Consider the following 27,943-nt stretch of genomic DNA (forward strand, 5'->3'; position numbering starts at 1 on the left):
GAGGATAGTGAATAAAGGGCGGATAGTGAATAAAGGGCGGATGATAGTGAATAAAGGGCGGATAGTGAATAAAGGGAGGATAGTGAATAAAGGGCGGATAGTGAATAAAGGGCGGATAGTGAATAAAGGGCGCGGGACTGACTGTGGGAGTGGGGCCCCTCAGTCAATGGGGTAGGGGTGGGCAATGGGGAAGAAGGTGGGGCGACTGTAGCTAAACAATAAATTTAAAAAAAACTAACGCTGTCTCTACCTTTGACTGTCTACTAACATTCTCATGGATAGAAATAACTGGAATATTAACTTCCAGTGGATTCTCCATCCTATACTCTACCATGCAACTAAGCCTAAATAAAAGGTTTTACACCAAAAAAATATAAATAAAATAAAAAGGATGCATAAATGTTAATGTTAGCATTCAGTCACTGGTTCTGAGACAGGAGAATTGCCTAGAAAAATTTCTGGGCAACCGAATGGGGAAACCGAGACAAGAAAATTAAACAAGGCCAAACAGTTTGAGCAACTTACAGCCAGCTGGTGAATCACCAGACCTTATCTCCCCTGACCAAGGACACTTGAGAGCAAATGGTTTATACCTCTCCTCCCTAACCAGAGAATGCGTAGCCTGCTGGGCCATAAGCAGCAAGCCTCTGGGGAAGAGAGGAATGCTAATGCAAACGGAGAGAGAACCCCTGAACAATCGTAGTGAGTTTTCGAGGAAGCTACACAGCTCCCCTTCAGGCTCCCTCTCCCCCTAGTCCCAAAGGAAAGGGGAGTCTGAGCTCCCCTAGGACTTTCCCCCTCCCCGACTCCCACGTTTCTGCTATACACACCTGCTTCTGAAGGCCCAAGGGGCAGGTGGATGTTAGGGTTTCTACCCACCACCTTCTCAGAGTGCTGGCCTCTGGTATCAATAAAAGTGTAATCGCAATCCAATCCCCATTTCTGCTCTCTGGCTGAGTGCTGACAGGCAGCACAACAGGAGCTGTGGACTTAACTCGGTGGCCCTCCGGTTTCAGGTCCAAGGGAAGAGCTCTCTGAGAGAGCTTTGTGTCATCCTCCCTGCTATGCCAAGGTCTAGTTATCCTCTCAAAAGTGAGGCAAACCCAATGCGGCTCATTCAAAGATTGAGAATGAGACCTGGGCTGCCACTGTGGGAACCAGCACACATAGAATATCCTCCTTTCCCAGTCCCAAGAGTGGCTGAGCCAGCTTTGGGCTGCACTTCCAGTTCCAGCTGCCTTCTAGGGCTTTAGCTCAACTGGCATGCACACTGAAAGGTCCTGCCGTTCAGCAGCAGGGTGATAACTGCCCATGCGGCCCTGGCGATTTTAGAGGTGGAAGCACTCCAAGACACCCCCTCTCCTTGGGGCTGCTCCAGCTTAGAAAGCAGCAATTGGAATGTTTAACCAGAACAGAAACTTTCTGAAAAGGAAAAATGCAGGATCACCAGTAAGATGCAAAATGAGTCTAACCAGATGGTAATGATATTATAAACAGCTTTTATATTACAACAGAAGGTTTACAACTATTAGTGAACGTCATGAGAGGGGGCCCGCCTACTTGTTTGTTCTGCTTAGCTCTAGTTAAGAAAATGAATGGGACCACGGAACAGATGCAAAATGGCAGCGTTACTTATGGGCAACGTTATTTTCAGGCTTCTTGAGCGCCGCCTGTTTAACAGAATGAGCACTATCTGGCTTGAATCCATAACGGCAGCTGCTTCTGCGGCCGAATAGGAGGCTTGCATTTGCAAGAGAGCCTTCGGAAAGCATAAATGTACAGGTCAATCAAAGTTCATTTCAATGGAAAGTGATGGAATGCATTTCAGAGTATAACTACATTTTGTGCAGGGGGACAGGCCTGCGTAAACACACCGCTTAGAACAGCTTCCTTAACTGTTGTGTGATCTAAGCAGAACCTCAGAAGTTACCAGTATTCGGGATAGATTTGGAAGCCTCCATCTTTCTCTTCCTACAATTCCTCCAAATTCTCTACTGTTTTTGCTTCAGGGTTCATTTTCAGATCTCCAAGCTCTTCCTTCTGCATTTACATTGGACTTAGGTACAATCAAGGCAAAACAACAGATGCTATTTCAAGAGGGTTATTTGATCTTTGCAGGGCTTGGGATTGGGGAATAGCCGTTGTTTTGGAGCCTGGGATCCAGGCAGGAACCCTTTGGCTGTAATTAATTTTTTTGTGGTAATGCAAGATAGAAAATGCAAAGGCTCCTGAAGGCAGCATGGTCTCTTGATTACAGAGGGAGGGAAATCACTACAATCAAGTGTTCCGAAAGATCTGGCCACTGTGAAATACAGCTAAAATTAGCTTTAATAACACCACAATAATGACTACTGATCATTAGTATTCATTGGGCCTTATTAGGTGCCACACATTATTGCTGAGCGCTTCAATTCATTACCTCCTTTGGTCTGAAAACAGCTAGAGAAAGCAGGCATTAAATGGACATTTATACATGAGAAAGCTGATGCTCAGAGAAGTTCATTTTCCTAAGTTTCCCAGCATGTCAGTTGTGAAGCCCGTCTAGCGCTCTTACTCATTTTATTCTCCTGCTTCCCCAGACTGGACTAGAAACAGTGGATTCAGACACTCTCAAATGTCTCATTCAATGCTTTGGTAAATGGTTGCGACCTGTGTTCCCTGACCAGCTACAATGGCCTCACTCGCCTGCTATAAGTCCTCCCCACTGACTTCTAGGGGATAAGTTCAAATGTCTTAACAGTGTTTAGAAGGATCATAATAATCTGGCTTCAGCAGTTCTTTACTCTCCTGCTTTGAGTCCTTACACATAGTTGTTGCTTCAGCTACATCTGCTACTACGATGTGCCATACTCTCTGGCCTCCTGCTTGGTTCACGCCCCTCCTATGACTAATTCCAGCGATACCTCCCAGATAATTTCAAGACCAAGGTTGTTAGAAGTATTCTTTGAGTTCTCCAGGCATCAGTGGTGGCCCCCACATTCTCTTAGCATTTTGTGCATACCCCTAGAACATCCACAGTGCTGCTAAATTATTGACTGTCTTCTGTTTTCTTTATAAAGGTGGTGACTGATTTACGGGCAGGCAGGGACTATGTCCCTTTTAATCTAAGAGCGAGCAGTCCTTAGCACAGTCCCTTGCACCTCACAGACACTAAATGAACACTGACAGCATGAATGAATGAAAAAACAAAGACTAAACAACATCTGAAAACGATGCTTCCACTGCACTTTCTTTTGGGGATTTCTTTCAAAAGTGAGATAAAGCCTCCGGCACCACTCTGGGTTCTGTGCTAGGGAAGAGGCGAAGCCCTGTGGAGACCCCCATTTTGCATGATTTACCAAGCTGAGCAGATCTCAGCTACCTTCCTAGCAGAGTGAGAAGGCCAAGCCAGGGGTGAGGTCCAAGGCAGAGCAATGAAACCAATGATGCTGAACGATATGCTTAATATGCATATTATGATTACCATAATCTTAGACACAGGGATTGTAGGGGAAAGGACTAAATGGGAAAAAGTGAGCCGAAGGAAAGCAACAACTGAAAGTAGGATCTGGCTCTTCCTGTGCTCAGTTGTTACTGAAACTCCTCCCAGTGCGTGTGCTCAGCCTGGCTTTGGAACTGCAGCCACCGCCACCCATGAGCTCCAAACATATTCACCCCTGGCTTGGCTCTTTCACTCTGCAAGGAAGGTAGCTGAGATCTGTTCAGCCCGGCAAATCATGCAAAATGGGGCTCTCCACAGTGCTTTGCCTCTTCCCTAGCACAGAACCCAGAGTGATCCTGGAGACCTTACCCCGCTTTTGAAAGAAACTCCCAAAAGAAAGTGCAGTCGAAGCCTCTGCTTGTACGGAGGGGGATGCAAATGTTGGCAACATAAAGTCAGTTGCTTGGGAAATAACAATGAGTAGAAACCTGTGCATAGTTTAAAATGTTGGTTATATATTTGGACAGAATCATCCTTCCTGGCTGTACAGTTGGATGTAACTATCGATTTGTTTCGACTTTGATTAGGAATCGTGAACACCTTGCCTGACATAACCATGAACTCTAGGTATAGGTAGTTTGATCACAGGTGATTCCAGAACATGGACAATGACTCATTATTGGTTTGCATGAATTATAAACAGCAGAAGCTCTCTAAACCAAGCTCCAGTTCACCAATTCACCAGATTAATTGTGGCTCTCCATCCTCTGTGAATTACATTGGCTGATGACAGGAAATGCTCCAGATTAATCAGTTTCTCTCTAGCACCCCTGTGAATGTCTGCTCTTGCTACCTCTTGAGTTGTAAACATAAAAATTTAGAGTTAATTACATTTATTCCCAAGCCTGTTTTGTCCCAGTTTTACTTGTTATTGTAACTATGTAATTCAATGAATCTTACATAACCTATGAAATATAAGTATAGTGTTTCTATGAAAATAAAATCAAATGCTTGGAAAGATTCAGTAAGTGGGGGGGGGTGGTCATTAAGCAAGCATCTGCTATTAACTATGCAGAGGAAAAACCCAACAGCATTGAAGAAAATAAAAATCTAGATGGGGTAAGCACTCTGATTGCTTTGATTTTTTAAAATTCTCACTATTAAAACAAAGAATAACTCCTACAAATAGAAATCATAAACCGTGTGTTATAGCTATGGTTTAGGCAAACAAGTAAAGAGACTTGTAACTATAATCAGAATATTTTTATGAAAAGCCTTGGCTTCACCCATAAGACTGGCAAAATTTTAAATTAAACATTTATATTGCGGATATAAATATACTTCCTGTAATTCCCCACATCAGCTGACTCTTTCAATCAATGGCCTTTTTCTAATTAGCTCTGGTCTTATCACTGTCAGATAAAAGGGTTTCTACTGCAGGCCCCTCAGAGTGCGGTCCTTGGACCAGAGAAGCATCCATTCTGAGGAAGTCTGTTAGAAATGCAGAATCTCACGCCCCATTTGCAAACAGGACCCAAGAACTGTGTTTTTTTTAAAAAAATAATGTTTAGTGTTTTAATTATAGTTGATGTACAATATTAGATTAGTTTCAGGTGTACAACACAGTGACCAGACATTTATGTACCTTACGAGGCAATCACTCCTATAATTCTAGTACCGTCTGGCACCACACATAGTTGTCACAGTATCACCGATTACATTCCCTGTGCTGTACTTTATATCCCCAAGACTATTTTGTTACTACCAATCTGTATTTCTTTTTAAATATTTTATTTATTTATTTTTAGAGATTGGGGATGGGAAGGAGAAAGTGGGAGAGAAACATCAATGTGTGGTTGCCTCTCTTGTGTCTACTACTGGGGACCTGGCCTGCAACCTGGGCATGTGCCCTGACTGGGAATCGAACCAGTGACCCTTTGCTTCACAGGCCCAATCTGTATTTCTTAATCCTTCCCCCATTTCCCTGCATGCCCCCAACCTCTTTCCCCTCTGCTAACCACCGAAATGTTCTCTGTATTTATGGGTTTGTTTCTGTTTTGTGTGTTCATTTTTTTGTTTGTTTTTTAACAAGCTCTTCGGGACATTTGGAGGACCACTGAAGTCTGAGCAGCACGGCTCCAGTGGATGCCCACGTTGCTGGAAGCACTAAAAATGGATACAGCCCTTTTAGACTGAAACGTGCTACAAGACTCTTCCTGGAGAGATGTCCATTTCAATCTGACCCAGCAAACTTACTTCTAGGAATATTTTCTAATGAAATAATTCAAAAGAGGAAAAGTTGAAGAAAGATATCTATACATGAAGACATCCATGATTGTACTATCCATAAAAATAAATAATTAAAAGTGATTTAAGGAAGAAGAGAAGAATGGTAAATTACAGTCAGTAAGTAAAAATGACATGTATTGAGGGTTATAAAATTGTACTGTGTTTACAAAATTAAGTGAAAATGTAGCATGCACTATGATTATAAATATGTAATATAACCATCAACTTGAAAATGACTCGTTCTGTTGTACTAGGGTGGTACTGGGTGCTAATTTCATTTTCATCTTTAAAAGTTATTTAAATCCCAGTTGTACTAATGGTTATATAATGACCCTGTTTTAATTATATCATTTAAAGGCCCCATTACTTAAATACTACACTTTCAACGCACAGTTTAAAGGCCCTTTTAACTATGTAAAACTCTGCCGCAGTGTCGCCAGCCAGCTGCTGTTGGCAAAACAAGATCTACTATCTTTTGTGACAGATGGGCAGTTAGAGAAATCAGTTTCAACTAAGGAGGCTATGAATACCTGAGTTATCCTCATCTTTGCGGATTTTGAGCTTCACCAAGTCTTCACACTGCTGCAGGATCTGAACCGCATCTTCCATGGAACAGTTGTCCAGCCGAATGTTATCTATTGCAAGTAATTTATCCCCGAGTTCCAGGGTTCCAGTTCTGTTAATAAATGCAAAGCAACACATGAGTAACGATGAGCACTTCACCAGGCCATTGACGAGGCGTTAAGCGTGACGTAGCATTATGGTAGTCTGTAGAGGAAAAGAGGTTCTTCAACTGTTTAAACTGAATTTTATTTGACAACCACCCCCCCTTTTTTCCAGTCTTATTTTGGATGGCTGCCATGACATTAAATTACAGGGCATTAAAAACAGTTTTTTTTTTCCTTGTACTGTCTTCTATTAGAACAGAATAACACTGTAAGTTTCCTAGGAAGGAAGGTAATGTCTCGGGTGTATAGGCAGATCCCTTAAGCTTCCCCACATTGTGTGCTACTCTTTTGATCCTTGGCAGCCTAGATATGAGGAGAGGGTTGAGGGAGTGAGGAAGGCCAAGGTGGGATGCACTTAGTGGAGGTCTGAGATGTGGTGCCTCTGCCGTTCCCACCTGCACGGGGAAACTCAGTGTGGCTGCAGTAGGAAGAAGACCCATCTGGAGTGGGGTGTAGACCACTGCAGGCCTATGGAAGATTTTCCTATCATGAAATGAGAAAAAATACGAATGCATATGTGTTCGTATGTGCATATACTGTATGTGCATTTGCTATATGTGGATTGTGTCTGCTTTAATTTAGAACTGCCTTGGAATGAACCAGAAAATCCATTTTGCTTACCTGTGCGCCACACTGCCTTTTTTGATATCTGAAATGACAAGGGGGTCTCCTGGTTTTCTACTGGACGGTGCTATAAAAATGAAGGTAGAATAGTCACATCCTTATATCCACGATTCACCTACTACTATACATTTCCTGTTTTATAACGACTGTTAATGCAAGCATAGTTTGTATGTAAAGCAGAGATGATCAAGAAATGAGTTAGAAATGTGCCCCATACATCTTCTTGATGTAAAAATACCTTTACATTTTACGTTAAATGTCTTTTGCAATAAGGTAAAAATATCTTAAAGTATTCATAAACTTACAAACTAAAGTCAAGTTATTTTAAGTTTGTAATTGCAAAAAGCAACTGAAGAGTTGCCCATCAGATTTAAATCTATTTTAATCTGTGATGAGAGAGAGAGAGAGAGAGAGAGAGAGAGAGAGAGAGATGAAGGGTGGATGCTGTACTAAGAGAATATTACAAGCCGCTGGGGGCTCCAGTCAGGCTCCATTCCCCCTGCCTCTCTCAGCCCCTTTCAAGGCAGGGAGACACTGTCATTCACGGAAATGCACTGTTTTACTTAAGTGTCCTGGGGTGGGGGGAGTGGATGACAAGCATTGATTTTAAGTTGTTTCTTTTCCCCCAGATGAAAATCTTTTGCTAGATATAGTATAAATCTTTAAAAATCTGTTTAATTTAAAAATCTTTAAATTTGTTTACAAATTCACACCTAGAATGTCCTAAAATGTTTTGGAATATGACTATTTTATTGGATTGACAGTGGTAAATATTTGGTGTTACTTGATCATATTTTATGCATATTCATAAAATAATCATGTACACATAACTTTTCTTGAGTTTACAGATAAAACTATTATCGGGCACAGTGGTCAGTTTTGAACTTCATACATTTTCTTAGAAATATTTCTATTTGATGAGAATGAAAACAAATCAGTAAGGAGTCTACTTGGAACTAATCTGAAAAATGAACTATAGTCCAAGTAAGTATGAAAATATCATCTTAATTTAAGAATTTAAAAATATCATTTAATTTAGGCTGATACTGAAAATGAACCACACCAACATTTGTAAAAAACAATTTGCTTCCAGGAGGAGATGTTTTGCCAACCTAAGTCTGTAGTGATCATTAAGAGGCCCCTAAAGTAAGATTTTCTTATAAACACTCCAATCACCCCATAATAATCATAGAACCATATCATAGCCCATAATCCCATCTGAATCCAGGAAAATGTTTATACACAAGAACAGATGGTTTAATATCTCAACACAACATGGAAAGGAAAAGCAAACACATAGACCAATACCTTACCCACTACGTAAATTAGTCCACAGGAAGTGTTAATGGGGCTTTGTTCAATCGTTATTTTTGGCTTCTAGCAAAGAATGTGAAACATTCTATTCACTACAATTAATTCATAATTTACATCTCTACTCAATGATTTGAAATAATTTCTCTAGAGAAATATAAACATGTAGCATTTTTACTCATGTCATAATTCAGCACAGAGAATTGTTCTGGGCATGGGCACAAAAATAAAAACTTTGTTATTAGCAGCATGTAAGCCTTTCCTAGCATCTGCCAATGAATCTACACATTCACATTTACAAAAATGAACATTTTGCCAAGCAGAAGTAACCATCACAGAACCCTCAATATTTCCCTTGGTTGAAAAGAAAATTCCTGTTCCATCAAAATGGTCTGAAACAAAACAGTAGTAGAGGCAAGAAAATACATTAAACCCATCTGTGTCTTCTTTGCAATAGGAAAAGAGCATGGTGAGTGAGCTCTTGGACAAGCTCACACCAATTTGCAGAAAGGTTCGAAACTTCCTATGGTCTACAGAGCAGTGTGGTGGCCATTCTCACATTTGCTAGATCCTTTTCTTTCTCCTTTAACCAAGTCCACACCTGAGGTTTGAAAGGTTCATCAGGGTAGATGCCCACTGGAGTGACAAAGCTGAACCCATAAGAGGGTCCACATCTCTGTGAGTTCCTGACAGTGTCACCACCGAGCCCACCAGGCACGTTAAATGCAGCGACGCATGCTTTGGGGACTTGGTCATGGTTTGTACACCCTGGGAAGATGTCTCACACCAGCATGCTTTACTTGGATTGTGGTGCTTAAAAAAATGAAATTAGTTGCCAGCATGTCAAAACTGCAGGTTTCATATAAATGTATACCTTCTTTAAAATAAATTGGAGGACAGTGTGGATGGTACAGTGGTTAGTGGGGCTTTGCAGTTGGAATGCTTGGGTTAAAACCCTGGCACCGCTTATGAGCCATGTGTGGCCTGAGCATGCAGTCTTTAGCTCCGCAGTTTCCTTCTCTGCAAAACGCTGAGGAAGACAATAATGGTGCTTATCTCGTGGAGTTTCTGCTGTAAGGTGTTTGTACATGCAAAGCGATTGAACCAGTGCATGCAGAATGCATTATGTAAGTGTTACTGTTTATCCAGCCACCCTGGGCTCACGTTCCCACTTCCCCCTTTGGATGGAGCTTTCTATCTTCCTTTTGTTCTCTTTTTAAAATGATTTTCAAATGTAGTTTACATTCAATATTATTTTGTATTAGTTTCAGGTGTACAGCATAGTGGTTAGACAATCATATATTTTACAAAGTGTTCCATTCAATATTTCCAGTGCCCACCAGGCACCATGCATAGTTATTACAATATTATTGACTGTTTTTCCTATGCTGGACTTTACATTCCTGCGGCTACTTTGTAACTACCAACCTGTACTTCTCAATCTCTTCACTTTTTACCTGGCCCCACAACGCACACCTTCCTCTGGAATCCATCAGTTTGTCACTGTTCTAATCAGAAGGATCTCACGCACTAACTTGTCTCACTCCTGAGGGCTTCTGAGTTTGTATTTGAAATGCTAGCACTCAGTGGTTTGAATTTGATCAGAGTTCTCCACAGAATTATTCCTTTAACATGTAGTTATTGAAAAAGAACTACAACCTAAGCACTTCTGCTTCGGGCACTGGCTATGAAACCCCAGAAAAGTTGGATAAAAAGGAGAGGCTGGGCTGGCTAGGGAAGAAATAGTTTTCTCTCTTCTGAGAAGTGATTCCCACTGGGAAGGCCGTACATACATGCCACATGGGGAGGAGGTTACACTAAATGTGGAAAGAGTGCGGCTTAGAAAAGAAGGGCAATGAAAGGTTGTTAAGTTCTGAAAAAGAACGAAAATACAATCGTAGCCTTTTGAGATCCTGACGTAAGTTGGGTCAACATACAGAATTAAAAGGCTGACAAAAGAGCAAAATCCCATGTTATAGGATATATATAAAATTCAAAATACAGCCTTTTCCCCACTCATAGTTCATTATATAACTCTAATTCAAACTCTTCACTTGTATCACCAATGTCAGTTTCTATCATTACTAGAGATGCATGTTTCAAGTCATCTACATGCTTTTTCAAAGCTCATTGTCATGTCTTTGGCAGCTTGTGTGCTATCCCAGATCACAGCTACCCATTTGTGCAGCACTGTATGTCTCTCATGCTGCCCGTACGTACACTTTCTTGATCCTCACAAGGAAATGGCCTACTATATTATTTTTTTAATTTACTTTTTATTTATATAAAAATTACACATGCATACAATTTAAAGAGTTAAAAGTCTAAAAGAGCAGCCCTTATTTTTTGCTTATCCAGATGCAGTCTTTCTATATGGATACATACCAGATGCTGCTTATGTATTGCTAAATAGCATACAACTACTAACACTTATTTCCAGTGTTTTTACTTTCTTTTATGAAAAACGAGGAGTTAGTTTTCTTCTACCTCTATACCACCATCACATTCACCCATGTTTCTATTTTTATGAAATGTCTTTTGATCTAAAGTGAGTCTCTTGTAGTCAGCAAGTGTAAGGGTCTTGTTTTGTTATCTATTTGGGCTCCATTTGTCTATTAATTGAAACATTTAACCATTTGCATTTAAAATAATTGTTGATAGATATGAATTTATCAGCATTTTATTATGGATTATTTTGATCTTGTTTTCTTTTTCGTAGAGAAGACCCTTTAACGTTTCCTGTAATACTGGTTAGGCGGTGATGAACTCCTGTAGCTTTTTTTTTGTCTGGGAGCCGATCATCTGTCCTTAGATTCTAAATGAGAGCGTTGCTGGATGGAGTAATCTCTGTTGTAGGTCTTTGCTTTTCATCACTTTGAGTATTTCTTGCCAATCCCTTCTGGCCTGCAAAGTTTCTGTTAAGAAATCAGCTGACAGACTTATGGGAGTTCCCATGTAGATAATTCACTGATTTCTCTTGCTGTTTTTAAGGTTCTCTTTTTGTCTTTAACCTCTGGCATTTTAATGATGATGAGTCTAGGCCTCTCTGGGTCCATCTAGTTTGGGATTCTCACCCCCATGATGGAACGTTGGCATGCCTGAAGTTGTCCCAGAGGCTCTTTATATTGAACACTATGCTCACTTTTTGATCCTTTTTTTCTTTTAGCCATTCTGATTAGGTGATTTCTACTTCCTTAACTTTCAAATCTCTGATTTGATCCTCTGCTTCATCTACTCCACTGTTGACGCCCTGTAATGTATTCTTCACTTCAGTTAGTGCATTCTTCCATTGCTTTCTAAATTATGGAGTTGCTGTTGAGAAGTCTGATGCCATTCTGATTATTAAATTACTATTTGTATTCTGGTACATTGTATAAAAAACTCCCTCCTTCCTTCTGCCATTGGAAGTCTGTACATTTGCTTTTTTTGTCTTAGTGTTTTTATTTTTTATTTTGTTTTTATTTATTTTTAATTTAATTATTTTTCAAGTACAGTTTTCTGTCTATGTCTTAGTGTTTTTAAAACTCATGATGATGTGCCTTGTTGTAGGTCTCTTTTTATCCATGGCTCAAAGCACCCATGAATTTGGAAACTGATATCCATTAATTCTAGGAAATTTTCTAAAATTATTTGGTACTTTACTTTCTTCTTTCTTCCTGTAAGGCTATTATTTGGACTCATCTTGTATAATTCCTATCTATTCTAGATTTCTTATTTTTATTCTAGTTTTTTCTAAAAATTTCTAGAAATTTTCCTCAAATTTATTTACTCATATTTTATTGAATTTTTCATTTCTGTCAGATTATTAAGCTTCAAGAGCTCTTTGTTCTTTTCTGTATGTTATTTAGCAATTGTAATCATTTCCTCCCTCCTGTGGGTATAATGTCTTATGTTGCTAATGCTGTTAAAGACAGTTTTTTCCTTTCTTCTTCCTGCATGTGCTGTTTTTATGGTTTTTTTCTCTATTTTTGGTGATAGTCTTGCATGTTAGATTCTTTCTTCAAGTGCCTGCTTTTTTTCTTAGCTCTCTGTTCGCATTAGAGTGTGGCCCTAAAAAGCCAAAACTTTGTGTATCTGAGTGGAGCTTGTGGACTTTGGTCTTCATTGTCTATCTAGTTCAGGCCAGGCTGTTTCTTTGGGTCAGGTGACCCTGATTCTCTTGTTTGGAGAGTAGTAAGCCTGGCCACCTGGATTCTTTGAGCAGTCTCAACATTCATCACGCAAACTTCCACCTACTCTGCTTTTAGAGCAGCCCCGCTGTACTCAGTGGTGCCCTCCCAGTCCAGGGACCTTCTGTGTCATGCTTCCCAGAGAGTAAAGCTAGGCTTCTACCAGGAAGGGAAGGACTGCCTAGCTGTGCTAAGTGGGAGAAGGCATCAGAGGGACTAATTCATTCTTCATAAACTTTCAACCAACCCTCTCGTCTTAGTTCTACCATGACTCTCACTTAGAAGTTCCCGATTTCACCAATTCCTGGGCCTGTTGGGAGTTTAGGATATAAGTCAGGTTCATTGTCAACTTTCCCTCTTTCTCCATCTTCTTTGCCACTTCCAAATTTTGCTGCTGTGTCTATTTTCCCTTTTGTATGTTTCTTTTCCCTTTGAAAAGTCTATACTGTAATTTCAAAATGAGGTGTGGGGTGGGCAACAGAGCTAAATGCATGAGTTCAAGCTATCACCTTTGACTCCTGAAGTTTTAAAAATACTAGTTAGTCCCTTGCTATCAGAAACTTCTCTTAGGTGAATATGGATTCTTTTCCTTTCATATAGTTGTTGGAAGAGGTAGAAAATGACAGTATGTATCCTTTGCTTTAAAAAGTTTGCATTAGAAGACAGGTGAAATCTTCTGAATTTTGTAATGAGTTAAATATGAATCAAAAAGTATTCCAGGAACATTCTATAATATCTAGCCATTCATAGAACATACTCTGCTAGTCAAAGCACTTTGCTCAAAGGGCCTGATAAGTGTCCAAATGTCATTGGAGTAAAACACACACACACACACACACACACACACACACACACACACACACACACAATCATTCAGTTTTACTTTAATTTCAACCATATACATATTACTTGAGAAGTAACACAAGTTATTTGATTTGAAGTGGAGCAGGGAGTAGACTTTATAGCAAAGTTGGCAAAAGACTTTAGGGGAAATGACAGACTCATTGTGCTTGTCATGAATACTGCTTAATGATTTTATGCATTTATAAAAAGCAAGCCTTTGTTCTTGCAAATAATCCAGTCACAACTAAAAAGGAAAGCCAACAAATTAACTGCACTCACAAAATGCTGTCTTACGCTTTTCTACTATAGTATCTGGGAAGGGTCATCAATCAGATACAGAAGGGGATGAGTGGTAACGTGACAGCAAAGCCAATGTTAAGTCAGACAGATGGGTCTGAATCCCTGTTTAGCCTTTATAGCTCTGGGTTTTGGGTGGGTTATCCACTTAGCCTTACTTTCCTCTCTGTAAATGGGCAGAGATGTCACAGAGCCACTGTGAAGATTAAATGGGAAAATACATAAATTGCTTAGAGCCATGCTGGGAACAAAGTAGATACAAATTCATTTGATAAAACCAAAAAAAGAAAACATCAATATCAGAAGGATATTACTGACAACTGCACATGGCAACCAGGATTCTTTGGCCTGAACGTCAGGTGGGCTGCACTCTCTGACCTCTGATTGGGTGGGGGGTCAGAACTTCACGATGCTACTTCCAGTCCCAAACCACGCCCTTCTGCTAGGTCAGTCCCCTTTGGTTGTTATGATAAATTACTCCATATTACAGCAAAAACATCAGTAAAATTAATGCCTGATGCTAATGTGCTGTGAATGTCTTATCAAGAACTTAAGAAAATTAGTCTAAAACTGTCACCACCTCCATATTCAGAGGGACTCATTTCTCAGTCAATTAAGTATAAAGAATGAGTTTTTAGCCAAATGTGAAAGGCTCTGATGGTATCACTCAGAGATGAAGGCCCATCTCTTACCACTCAGAATTTTCACAAGGTGAAGAAGATAAAAGTTTGTATAAGAAGAGTTTGTATAAGGAGAATGAGAAACATCCATGAACCTTGGCCATACCTTGGTTTCACTAAGAGTACCGGTGTATGTTTGAGAAAAGCGTCCCTTGATTTCTTAATTTTAGCATAGTTACATTTGGCACTAAATTTGGTGGGGTAGAGCTTTGCTTTAAATATTTCCCAGGGCTGTATGTTTAAAGTAAATAATAATCATCATAATGACTATCATTTGTTAGGGTTGCAGTTATATATAAATATAAATATAAATATATAGTTATATATTAATTGTATAAGGTATGTGAGGCACTTTACATATACAAACCCTTTTAGTATTCTGGACCATGCTACAAAGAAGCAATAAGCACACCGTTTTATAAACACGAAAACTGATTATAGAGAGATTAAGAGAGTCAGGGAGAGGGGCAGTCAGGGCTCTGAGGCCCCCCTCTCATTCATTTTCCAAGGCAATGCTTCTTCACACGACAGCTTTTACACAAACATCTACATTCGTCATCTTCTTCAGAATCTCATTTCCTAAAGTGCACAATGGTTAGTGGACTCCTTATTCATTCACTCAATAAATACAATTTTTAAAATTTAGTCTTTAATGTATTTTTCCATTACGATTTAGTCCCCTTATACACCCCTTCCTCCAGCAATAACCACACTGTTGTCCAATCCATGAGCCCTTTTTCCTTTTTGCTCAATCCCTCCACTGCTAACCACCCCCCTGCACTAGCTGTCATCCTGTTCTCCATCTCTGAGTCTGTTCCCATTTTCTTTGTTAGATCAGTTTGTTCATTAGATTCCACATCTGAGTGAAATTATATAGTATTTGCCTTTCTCTAACTGGGTTATTTCACTTAGCATAATAATCTCCAGTTCCATCCATACTGTTTCAAAGGGTAAAACTTCCTTCTGTTTTTATGGCTGAGTAGTATTCCATTGTGTAAATGTCACTACTTGTTTTATCCACTCATCTGCTGATGGACACTTGGGCTGCTTCCATGTCTTGGTGATTGTAAATAACACTGCAATGAACATGTGGGTGCTGATGTTCTTTCCAATTAGTGTTTTGGGTTCCTTTGAAGATATTTCCAGGAGTGAGATTGCTGGGTCATAAGGCAGTTCCATTTCAATTTTTTGAGGTACCTCCATACTGCCTTCCACAATAGCTGCATCGATCTGCATTCCCACCAACAGTGCAAAAGGTTCCCCTTTCTCTACATCCTCACCAGCACTTGTTGTTTATTGATTTATTGTTTGTTTGCTGATAGCCATTCTGACAGGTGTGAGATGGTATCTCATTGTGGTTTTAATTTATGCTTCTCTGATGATTAGTGATGTTTAGCATCTTTTCATATGTCTGTTGGCCATCTGTAAGTCCTCCTTAGAGAAGTGTCTCTTCAGGTTCTTTGTCCACTTTTAACTTGGGCTCTTGGTAGTTCTAGTGTTGAGTTTTGTAAGTACTTTATAAATTTTGGATATTAACTCCTTATCAGATGTATTGGTGAACATGTTCTCCCATTCTGTGGGTTATCTTTTTATTTTGTTGATGATTTACTTTGTTGTACAAAACGTTTTTAACTTAATACAATTCCATTTGTTATTTTTTCTTTTATTTCCTTTGCTTGGGAGGGTATATCCTATAAAATACTGCTACAAGCAATGTCCACGATTTTGCTGCCTCTCTTTTCTTCTAGAATTTTTGTGGTTTTGGGTCTAACATTTAAGTCTTTGATCCATCTTCAGTTTATTTTTGTGTGGTGTAAGGTGGTCTGGTTTCACTTTTCTGCTCGGATCTATTTAATTTTTCCAACACCATTCATTGAATAAACTATGTTTAGCTCATTGTATATGCTTGCTTCTTCTGTCAAATAGTAATTGTCAGTAACTAGGGGTTACTGTCCAATAATGGAGGGGAGGGGGGAAGGGTTTTCAGGAACAACTATGAAGGATACATGGACAAAACCAAGGGGCCGGGGCGTGGAAGCAAGGGAGGGAGGCGGGTTTGGCTGGGGTGGGGAGGGAGTGGTGGGGGGTAAACGCAGACAACTGTATGGGCTAACTGAACAACAATAAAATAATTAAAAATGTGTTAATTGACTATAAAGTGTGGGTTTATTTCTGGTGTCTATTCTGTTCCACTGATCTGTGTGTCTATTGTTATACCAGTATCAGGATGTCTTGATCACTACTATAGCCTTATAGAATAATTTTACATTAGATAGTGTGATTCCTCTAACTTTGTTCTTCTTTCTCAGGATTGCCATTGGTTTGCGGGACCTTTTGTGGTTCCACATAAATTTTTGGAACATTTGTCCTAGTTCTGTGAAATATGTCATTGGAATCTTGAGAGGAATTTCTTTGAATCTACAGACTGTTTTGGGTAGTATGCACATTTAATGATGTTAATTCTTCCTATCTATGTATACAGTATGTGTTTCCAATTATTTGTATCTTCTTCAATGTTTTTCTTCAGTGTCTTATAATTTTCTGAATACTGGCCTTTTCTCTCCTTGGTTAGAGTTTTCCTAGGAATTTTATTCTTTTTGAAACTATTGTGAATGGGATTGTTTTCTTTTATTTCCTTTTTTGTTAGTTCATTGCTGGCACATAAAAATGCAACTGATTTCTGGATATTAAATTTGCATCCTGCTACTTTGCTGAATTCATCTACCAGTTCAAGTAGTTTCTTGGTGGAATCTTTGGCATTGGCTAAGTACAGTATCATATTATCTGCAAATAAAGACACTTTTACTTCTTCCTTTCCAATTAGGATGCTTTTTATTTCTTCTTTTTGTCTCATTGCTATGGCTAGGACTTCCAGTACTATGTTGAATAACAGAGGTCAAAGCAGATATCCCTGTCTTGTTCCCAATCTTAAGGGGAATGCTTGTAGCTTTTGCCCATTGAGTATGATGCTGGCAATGGGATTGTCACATATGGCCTTTATTATGTTTAAGTATGATCTCTCCGTTCCTACTTTGCTGAGAGTTTTTATCATAAATGGTGCTGGATTTTATCAAATGTTTTTTCTGCATGTATTGATATGACCATGTGGTTTTTATCCTTGACTTTGTTTATGTGGTGAATCACATTTATTGATTTACAAATGCTGTACCAACCTTGCATTCATGGAGTAAATCCCACTTGATCATGGTGTATGTTTTTTTGGATGAATTGCTGTATTTGGTTTGCTAATGTTTTGTTGAGGATTTTAGCATGTATGTTTATCAGTGATATTGGCCTGTAATTTTTATCTGGTTTTTAGAATAAGGATAATGCTGGCCTCATAAAATGAGTATGGGAGCCTTCCCTCCTCTTGAATTTTATGAAGTAGTTTGAGAAGGGGAGGTGTAAGTTCTTCTTGGAATGTTTGGTAAAATTCACTTATGAAGTGATCGGGTTCAGGGCTTTTGTCTGTTGAGAGGTTCTTGATTACTGCTCTAATTTCACTAGGTGTAATCTGTCTATTCAGATTCTCTGATTCCTCCTTATTTAGTTTTGGAAGACTTTATGTTTCTAGGAAGTTATTCACTTCATCCAGGTTGTCCAAGTTGGTTGGCCTATAGTTGTTCACAATATTTTCTTACAATTTTTATATTTGTTTGGTGTCAGTTGTTATTTTTCCCCTTTAATTTCTGATCTTATTTATTTAGGTTCTTTCTCTTTTTTTCTGATGAGTCTGTTTAAAGGTTTGTCACTTTCATGTATCTTTTCAAAGAACCAGCTCTTGGACTCATTGATCCTTTGTATTATTTCTTTAGACTCTATTTTGTTTATTTGTGCTCTGATCTTTATTATTTCCTTCCATCTACTCACTTTCAGCATTGTTGTTCTTTTTCAAGTACATTGAAGTGTAAAGTTAGATTATTTATTTGAACTTTTCCTTGTTTTTGTGAGATAGGCCTGCAATGCCATGCATTTCCCTCTTAGGATTGCTTCCTGTGTCCCATGAATTTTCTGATTGTGTCCTCATTTTCATGTGTTTCAAGGTATATTTTGATTTCTTCCTTGACCTCGTTGTTGACCCATTAATGCATTGTCTAACAACATGTTATTTGGCTATCATGTCTTTTTGTGTTTTTCAGTATCCTTCTTCTGATTGCTAGTTTCATAGTATTATGGTCAGTGAAAATGCTTAATAATGATTTCAGATGTCTTAAATTTATGAAGACTTGTTTTGTGTCCTAACATGTACTCTATCCTAGAAAACATTCCATGTGCACTTGAAAAGTAGGTATATTCTGCTGTTTTGTGGTGAAACAGTTTGAAGAATCAATTGAGTCCATTTGCTCTAGTGTGTCATTTAAGACTGCTGTTTCCTTGTTGATTTTCTGTCTGGAAGATCTATCCATGGAAGTCAATGGTTTGTTCAAATCCGCAACTATAAATGTATTTCTGTTGGTTTCTCCCCTTGTGTTTATCAAAATATACTTTACATATTTAGTTGCTCCTATGTTGGGTGCATAAATGTTTACTAAGGTTAAATCATCCTGTTGGATATGTCCTTCTATCATTATCTAGTGTCCTTCTGTCTCTTACTATAGTCTTGGTTTTAAAGTCTATTTTGTCAGACATAAGTACTGCTGCCCCAGCTTTATTTTCATTTCTATTTGCAGGAAATATCTTTTTCTATCCCTTTATTTTAATGTGTGCATATCTTTCCATCTGAGATTGGTCTCATGGAGGCATATAAATGGATGGGTCTTGTTTTCTTATCCATTCAGCTACCTATGTCTTTTGGTTGGAGAATTTAAGCCATTTACATCTACGGTGATTGTAGATACACACATAGTGCCACTTTGTTGTTAGACTGTTTTCCTCTGTTTTTCTTCTTTCTCTCCTCCTGCTCCTCCCCCCTCCTTAAAGTGAGCCCTTTAACATTTGTTTAAGTACTGGCTTGCTGTTAACAAACACCTTTATCCTTGGTGTTAACAAACTCCTTCAGCTTTTTCTTGTCTGGGAAGCTCCTTATATCTCCAATTTTAAATGAGAGCCTTGCTAGGTAAAGTAGCCTTGGTTGTAGATCCCTGCTTTTCATCACTTTGAATATTTAACGCCACTCTGTGGAGTAATCAAATGACAGTCTTATGGGCGCTCCATTGTAGGTAAGTACCTGCTTTTCTCTTGCAGCTTTTAGGATTGTTTTTAAGCCTTGTCATTTTAATTATGATAGGTCTCAGTCAGGCCTCTCTGGGTCCAACCTGTTTGGGACTCTCTGAGCCTCCTCAGAGAGTTCCCCCCAAAAAAGACACACAAAGAGGTCTTTTTCCTTCACCAGATCAGGGAAGCTTCCAGTCGTTATTTCTTCAGAGAGAGTCTTGATCCCTTGCTCGTTCTCTTCTATTCTCATGATGCAGATGTTGTTATGCTTCATGTTGTCCAAAATGTTTCTTAAGCCCTCCTCGTTTTGTAATATTCTTTTTTCTTTTTGCTAATTGTTTTTTTTTTAATCTAATCTTCCAAATCACTGATTTGATCCTTGGCTTCATCTAACCTACTGTTTATTTCTTCCAGTGTATTATTTATTTCAGATATTACATTTTTTATATGTGATTGGTCCTTTTTTACGGTTTCCAGGTCTCTTTTTCATGCTGCTAAGTATCCTTATAATCATTACTCTAAACTCTCTATCCAAGAAATTGATTGCCTCCATTTCATGTAGTTCTTCTTCTGGAGAATTCTCTTGTTCTTTCATTTTGGAAGTGTTCTTTGTCTTCACATTTTGGCTGCCTCTTTGTATTTCCTGCCTAGTAGTTAAACTAATCAGTTGGTAAAATGATCTCGGATGTTAAACCTACCTAGCCTGTTATCGGCAGCCTGGCTTAAGCTCCACTGGGTGGAGCAGAGTAATTCTTGTGGGTGGGGCTACTGCTTCCCCTCAGGCTGCAGTCAGGTGGAGAGGAGTCTGCCTGAGAAAGATGGATTCTGCTGGATGGAGAACGACTCAGCACAGGGATCCTGGCCACTGTTCCTTTATTTCTCTTCCCAGAGTCACCACCCCCGGACTCTCCTCCAGCCTCTCTAGTCCATTCTGCCCTCCCTCTGCTGGAGCCCAGGGTAAGTGGCTGCAAATGAAATTTTGTGCATTGGTCCTTTTAGAGGCTCTCAGCCATCTCTCCCTGGCAGACAGAAACCCCACCGCTTTTCACAGCTGGATGTTATCTGGGTTCCTTTCCAACTCTGATGCTGTAGGCTCAGGAGCCCAGGTTGGGGGTTACACTTCTCAGGGGGAACCATCCAGCTGCTGAAATACCCCAGCAGAACTTCAGCTACTGCCCAAGGGAGCCCAGGCACCCCTCTCATACCTCTTCCACACTCCCTACCAGTCTTGTTATGGCGAAGTGGTTTCTTCTGTGTGTCCTTGACTATAAGGCTTCTCTCCAGCTAGTGTTCATTTGGTTATTTAGGATGATTTCGCTACAATTTAGTTGTAATTCCAAATTGGTCTTGGGGGAGGTTCGTGTAACTTCCACTTACTCCTCCACCATCTTGGATGATCCAATAAATACAAATTAAATGAGCACCTTGTATGTGACAGGACCTGTGGTAGGCACCAAAAGTTCACATTTCATAACAATGAAAATGGATTCTGGCTTTTTTTTTTCTTTTAGCAAATTCTGTTTTTGCAACTGGCAAAAATACAGACATTTTCCATAAGGAGATACAAACTCTGTATGGTGATGATTAGTTGTGTAAATGGCACTACAGCTCTAGAAGGGCTGACAAACACGTGAGACAAGCTTCTTTTCTCTTTCCCAGAAGAGCATCGCACCTGTCGCTTCCACGCGTTACTTTAGCTCATTGCTGGCTAAATTAAGGCCATTCTTGTGGTGAGTGGGTTGGGTAGTTTCCATTATTGGTGTTAAAATCAGTTTTAAAAATAATACTTAATGCATATATATATATCACTATTATATGATTTTAAGTAGTTCTTTATGTGAATAAAATATTTCGTAGTACACATAATTATACCTTAAACACACCGAACATACAAATGTCAACTTAAGCAATAATATATGACAGGATTAGCTTTCAAGTGAATATTTTCTTCTCTAGTTAAATTATATTTTAAATACATCCATTTTAAGAATAAAACCACAAAAAGACCTTCTCCCTAATTAAAATTTGAGAGTAAATAACTCGCAAAATGTGTAGCAACAGAAACTTCTGAAGAAGCGTCCCCGGTGTGTGCACCAGCAGGAAGCATTTCCCAGGCAGGCGGGCTGCTCTCCAACACGAGCACAGGGCCTGGGCGTGGTGGGCACTCACAATGTAGTTATTTAATAGAGACAAAAGGAAGAAAGAATGGAGCGGAAGGATGGCAGGGCCTCTACGTGCAGCCAGCAGGAGTGCACTACGCAACTCCAAGAGGTACCAGTATCACAGCCAATTCTGATGAAATAAATGAATAGAATGGAAGAGATAGAATAAATCATAGCAGGCTTAAAGTTACATGGAGGTTGCAGAATCTATCTTTAATTCCAAATATTTTTAAAACAGTAAGTTCTAATGTGTTCTTTCTTAATTTCAGTAACCAACGCTGTTGAGAGAATAATGGCATACCACCTTTGCTTCCTAATGAGCAAATTGAGAGCTTAAGTGAATCAGCCAAAGGCACCAGTGACTTTTGTAGCACCTAGAATATGTCTGGAGTCCCCAAAATCTCATTTCTTCTTCCTACTACTGTATAGAGGTACATCAGACACTTCAGGCACTTCAGACACCCTACTTTCCTCCTGGTAAGTCACCGGGGTTTGGGAGGGAGTGACATACAGGCTTTCTCTCTTACATGTGGCTTCTCGTTCTTAACATTTATTTTGTACTGTAGTTTCACTGCTTTTAGTGTTGTACTAGTGTATGTGATTTATTAGTCCTAAATCAAGTTTCATTTTCAGTGTGAAATTTATATGGTCAGTGTCGAACTGGACAGCCTCTATTTCATACTGCCCAGTTGAGATCTCTTAATTTTTGCCATAACTGCTCTGCAACAGAGTGTAGTGAGGCATGTTTATGGAGCCTCGTCACTCTTTCTGGAAGGGACCACCCCTTGGTTACACGCATTGCCTCCATGCCTGCTCTGGTCTTTAGGCATTAATCATCTGCTTCATTTTCTGGGGGGCATTTACGGGTAAACTTAGGTTATGGATATTAAAAGCAAAAACCCTCAATTTCCATTCTATACAACTCCATTGGGGCTGAAATTTTCAAAGTTCTTTTACCCAGAGCAGTTCTAAATCTAGAGCCTGGTGAAAGGAGTGAATTAAACACATTTATATGTTTTGCTGCTTTTTTTTTTCGGTTTGGTTACCCAGACAAGATGTACCATCAAGGAATTCGGGAAGTTGCTAAAGGACGGACATTGTTTTAGTCTTGCAAGATAGATTTTAGATGCATGGTGGCCAGATGGCAAAATGGTTTTAACTGTAAATAAATATACTTTTTGTTAGTTAAATATATTATTGTGAAAACTTAATCCATAATATGTTGAAATCTACAGAATCTATATGCATTTACGTGCTCATCTAATTATTCACGGAGGGTGGCAAGAGACACATTTATTGAGCACTTACCTATTACTTGCCAAGGAATACGCTAGATATGTAAATATGTTTTTTAATATAACCCTATCTTTTGTAGACATCACTTCCATATTACTAATGAAGAAACATAAGAATAGAGAGCATTTAAGTAACTTACTGCATTCACACAGCTGGTAATTGCTAGAGACGTGATTGGCTTCGCATTCTTTTATCATTACATAGAAATTTGGCAATGACACTGAAAACATTTGCCACACCTGCAAACCGTTTGTCAGTACAATTTTCTCATAGACCTTAAAATACTACATTTTAAAAGAAATCACTTCTACTTACAACTTATGGTTATTCCAAGTTCCACATTGTGCTTTTTAGGGAGCTTTACATGAAATGTTCCACTACTTGGGATGACAGACTCTGTAATTTCAAAACAAAAAAGAACGTGTTCATAGAAGATTAGGAAGAATGGAGCACCCACCCATGACAATGCATCATCTGCAGGTAAAGCTGCAGAACTGAAGTTAGGTGAATGAACACCCGTAAAATCCTGGTAAACCAAGCTCCCGGTGAAAAATACACATCCTATCTACAGCAATTGTGCATAGTTCACGGCCACAGTGGAGTTCACTATTCCTGAAGTGCCATTAGGGGACGTGCACCACATTTACCTGGGATGTAAGTCAAAAATACGGGTTCCTGAATCACCCCAGGTCTATAGGATTGGAATCTCTGAAGATGAAGCCTTGAAATCTGCCTTTGAAACATATTCTTCAGATGATTCTTAGCCACAGTAAAGTTTAGGAATCACAGGCCTGATTTTATTATTTTTCCCCCCAACTATATTTTCTAAGAGTTTGCTTTTGGCACTTCTTTTTTTTTTAATCCTTGTATGAAGGTACTAGGGGGAGTAGATTCTAGGAAAGATTTCAATTTGGTGTAATGGTTGATTTGGGAGGAGAGAGGAGGGAGGTGCCTTCATTTGTAATGTAAACACTGAAAAGTACATTTAAAGAGCAGAAGTAGGAGTGATATTTGAAACATTTTGCAACAACAATGGTACTGCCCGTAACCAGCCAGGTTGGATACTGACCACAGTTGGGAATGCAGGGGCCAGGAGACCCCCAGTGCACCAATGGTGACCCTTTAGTTTCTGGGTCATGGGTGCTACAGATGGTCCCAGAGGGAGGCATAAGGAAAGGTGACACTGGAACAGGAGGATATTGCCCAACTGGTATAGAAGTGAGCTAACACTGTAGTAACACAGACAGAACCAGTATGCAGTGGCTGAATGACAACCTGGGATAAAAGTAAGTTGATTTTAGCAGAGCCTGACTAGTATTTTAGAAAGGAAAAAATTGCTACATATTCTTTTTTTTTCAATTTCCCTTTCTGAGAACATACCCTTTGCCTTTTCTTTTTTAAATTATATTTTATTGATTATGCTGTTATAGTTGTCCTGATTTTTCCCCCTTTGCCCTCCCCCCACCCAGCACCCCACACTCCCTCAGGCCATACTCCCACTGTTGCTCACGTCCTGTCCACGAGCCATGGGTATAAGTTCTTTGGCTACTCCATTTCCTATACAGTACTGCATGTCCCCATGGCTGTTCTGTAACTATCTATTTGTAATTTTTTTAATTTTTATTTTATTGATTATGCCATTACAGTTGTTCTATTCCCCCCTTCATTCCCCTCCACCCTGAACCTTCCCACCCCCACCATTCCCCCCCTTTAGTTTATGACCATGTGTCTCAAGTTCTTTAGATTCTATATTTCCCATACTATTCTTGCCTTCCCCCTATCTATTTCTACCTACCATCTATGCTACTTATTTTCTGTACCTTCTCCCCCCTTCTCCTTCTCCAACTCCCCTGTTGCTAACCCTCCATGAGATCTTCATTTCTATGTTTCCGCTCCTGAATCTCACCTCTTCACCCATCCTCCTCCCCTACAATCTGGCAAACATCAAAATGTTCTCCATATCCATGATTCTACTCTGTTCTTCCTGTTTGCTTAGTTTGTTTTTTAGATTGAATTGTTGATAGATATGTATTTATTTCATACAATAATGGTTTGGTGATGATGAACTCCTTTAGTTTTTTCTTGAATGGGAAGCTCTTTATCTGCCTTTTGATTCTAAATGATAGCTTTGCTGGGTAGAGCAATCTTGGCTGTAGGTCCATGCTTTTCATGACTTTGAGTATTTATCACCAATCCCTTCTAGCCTGCAAAGTTTCTTTGAGAAATAAGCCAGCAGTGTTATAGGAACTCCCCTGTAGGTAACTAACTTCTTTCCTCTTGCTGCTTTTAAGATTCTCTCTTTATCTTTAACCTTTGGCACTTTAATTATGATGTATCTTAGACTGGGCCTCTTTTGTCCATCTTGTTTGGAACTCTCTGTGCTTCCTGGTTTTGCATGTCTATTTCCTTCACCAAATTAGGTAAGTTTTCTTTCACTGTTTTTTTCAAATAGATTTCCAATTTCTTGCTTTTTTCTCTTCTCCTTCTGGCACCCCTATCATGCAAAGGTTGGACCTCTTGAAGTTGTCCCAGAGGCTGCTTATACTATCCTCATTTTTTAAATTATTTTTTCTTCTTGTTCTGATTGGTTATTTTTTGCTTCCTTATGTTCCAAATCATTTATTTAATCTTAGCTTCATCCATTCTACTGTTGTTCCCCTCTAAATTGTTCTTTATTTCCATTAGCATATCCTTCATTTCTGACTGGATCTTTTTTATGCTGTTGATGTCCTCATGAAGTTCCTTGAGCATCCTTATCAGCAGTGTTTTGAACTCTGCATCTGATAGATTGCTTATCTCCATTTTGTTTAGTGCTTACTCTGGAGTTTTGATTTGTTCTTTCATTTGGGCCATGTTTCTTTCTCTCCTCATTCTATCAGTTTCCCTGTGTTTGTTTCTATGATTAGGTAGAGCTGCTTTGGGAGTTCTGTGTCTTTGCAGTAGTGTGGCCTAATGCAGTAGGCATCCTGTTGGACCCAGTGGCACAGCCTCCCTTATCACCCAAGCTGGGTACTCGAGGTACACCCTTCATGTGGCCTGAGTACCTCTTCTTGAAGTTGAGTTGTGGTCGCTGTTGGCAGATCAGTGGGAGGGATTTACCCAGGTCAGTCAGCTGCAAGGATTGGCTGTGACCACTGACTACCAACCTCTGCCCTCTGTGGAAGATCAACTATGCAGGAGCAGCTGGTGGTGCTCCTACATGGGCTCTAGCTGTCCACTGGGTGTGCTGGCCCTGAGGTTTTCTGGGTGGTGCAGGGCAAGGTCAGCCCCCACCTGTTTGCCCAGGGCTCCCTGCCTGAGCTATAAAGCAATCTGAGATGTCTGCTACTCATGCTGGGCTTGGAGATTCCTAGGCAAAACCAAGCTGTGAATCTAAGCTGCTGCTGCTAGTGGCAGGCCTGTGGCTCACTGAGGGCAGCTGTTGCTTGTTTGATAGGATATAAGAAGTCATAATGCAGGAGCCAAGACCAGCCATTCATATGGAAAAGCAGCTTGGATAGGCCCATAAATTGGGTGGGGCAGAGTCTCTGGGGATCTCCAAGGCAGGTCAAACAGTGTTAGCCAGGTTGATGGAGTCTCAGATATGGCACCAGTTTACCAGCTCTGCGGGGGGTGGGGAGGGCTTAGAAAAGGGACTATTGCCTCTGCTCACCTCGATGCCAGACTTCAGTTTCTCCCTGTGTGCCACTGGTGCCTTTCAAGCTGCTACCCTAGTGCTGGAGCCCAGAGGGAGCGAGTCTGAGTAGGTGAGTCCATGTGTGGGTTCTTTAAGGGGAACTGCTTGGGGTTCCAAGTTTCTTCCACTGACTTAATCCCCACTGCTTTTTGAAGCCAGAAGTTGTGGTGACTTATCCTCCTGACACTAGTACCTTGGACAAAGGGCCTGGTGTGGGGCTGGGTCTCCTCACTCTGAGATGTCCCTCCCAAATTTTTATCCACCACATGTGGGTGTGGGACCAACCAGTTCCAAGTCTATGCTCCTCCTACCAGTCTGGATGGATGTGTTTTTTTTTATTCTGTAGTTGTCAGACGTCGATTCCACTAGATTTCTGATGGTTGAGTCATAGTTGTTCTCTATTTTAGTTGTAACTTGGATGTGGTTGTGAAAAGGTGAGCCATATCTGCCTATGCCACCGTCTTGACCAGAAGCCCCCACTATACATTCTTAACTATACTCACTCTTCTTAAGATCCCTTTCAGTCTGCAAAACCTTTAACTAGAGATAAGGTTGAAATAGAAATATCCTTTGAAGAGATAACATCTATTCACCCTAAATTGCTAATCACTATAATTGTTTCTTGAACGTTTTGGGAAGGGTTGGAAAGGAGTTGCCAGAAACAAGAGAAACTTTAGCATAAAGGGGTTATGTAGGATGAGTGAGCTGAACTGGCTTTTACTGTTTGATTTCACTCAAGGCCAGCCCCACAATCTGCCCAAAGGAATTAACAACAGTGGATGATGTGAGGTGAGACCTATTAGGCTCAGTCCTCTGGTCCAACTTGTTAATCACATATTTGCTACTTTGAGTCCCTGCAAAGCAGGGTGAAAGTTGGGATGGCCTCAAAGAAATAGAGTTAGAAAACTCCTTTCCTTGTTCTGCCTTTCCTTGTTCTTCCTGGTCTTTTGCACTTTTCCATGAGAAATTTGGGCAGTAAACCTTTTATAAGACCTGAATCTGATCTTCCAACTCAGAAGATTCTCCACTGACTATTCAACTGGGGGACATGATAAAAGTTTGATTTTGTTGGGCCCTCCACCTGTAACGCTACCTATAAAAAATTCCTAAGACCCCCTAGGCTAGGCTCCACTTCCAGTTTTTACTCTGATGGAGTGAGGGCATCTGTTGCCTTCATCAACTTCCTCCCACTCTTCTGAATTCTCCAGTCCTGGCAGCTGAGGTCCAGTGAGGGTCATAGACAGTGAGATGACAACTTTGGCTTTGCTACTGTCCTCAGCTAACACTCTGATG

The 27,943-nt window shown here is 39.9% G+C and overlaps 1 protein-coding gene across 7 annotated transcripts in view; it reads right to left on the minus strand.

Moving 5' to 3' along the window:
* Positions 1 to 27,943, minus strand: part of GRIP1 (glutamate receptor interacting protein 1) — a 661,834-nt gene that overhangs the window by 46,913 nt on the left and 586,978 nt on the right. For all 7 annotated transcript variants that reach the window (XM_037136010.2, XM_037136013.2, XM_037136011.2 and 4 more), the window contains 3 exons: positions 23,290 to 23,370; positions 7,060 to 7,129; positions 6,241 to 6,386 (listed from right to left, as the gene is read on the minus strand). In XM_037136010.2, coding sequence (XP_036991905.2) covers positions 6,241 to 6,386; positions 7,060 to 7,129; positions 23,290 to 23,370 — 297 coding nt within the window. The remainder of the gene's footprint in view (positions 1 to 6,240; positions 6,387 to 7,059; positions 7,130 to 23,289; positions 23,371 to 27,943) is intronic.

Source organism: Artibeus jamaicensis, unplaced genomic scaffold (assembly GCF_021234435.1).
Source record: "Artibeus jamaicensis isolate MK-2021 breed Jamaican fruit bat unplaced genomic scaffold, CSHL_Jam_final contig_233, whole genome shotgun sequence".
Lineage (NCBI taxonomy): Eukaryota > Metazoa > Chordata > Mammalia > Chiroptera > Phyllostomidae > Artibeus > Artibeus jamaicensis.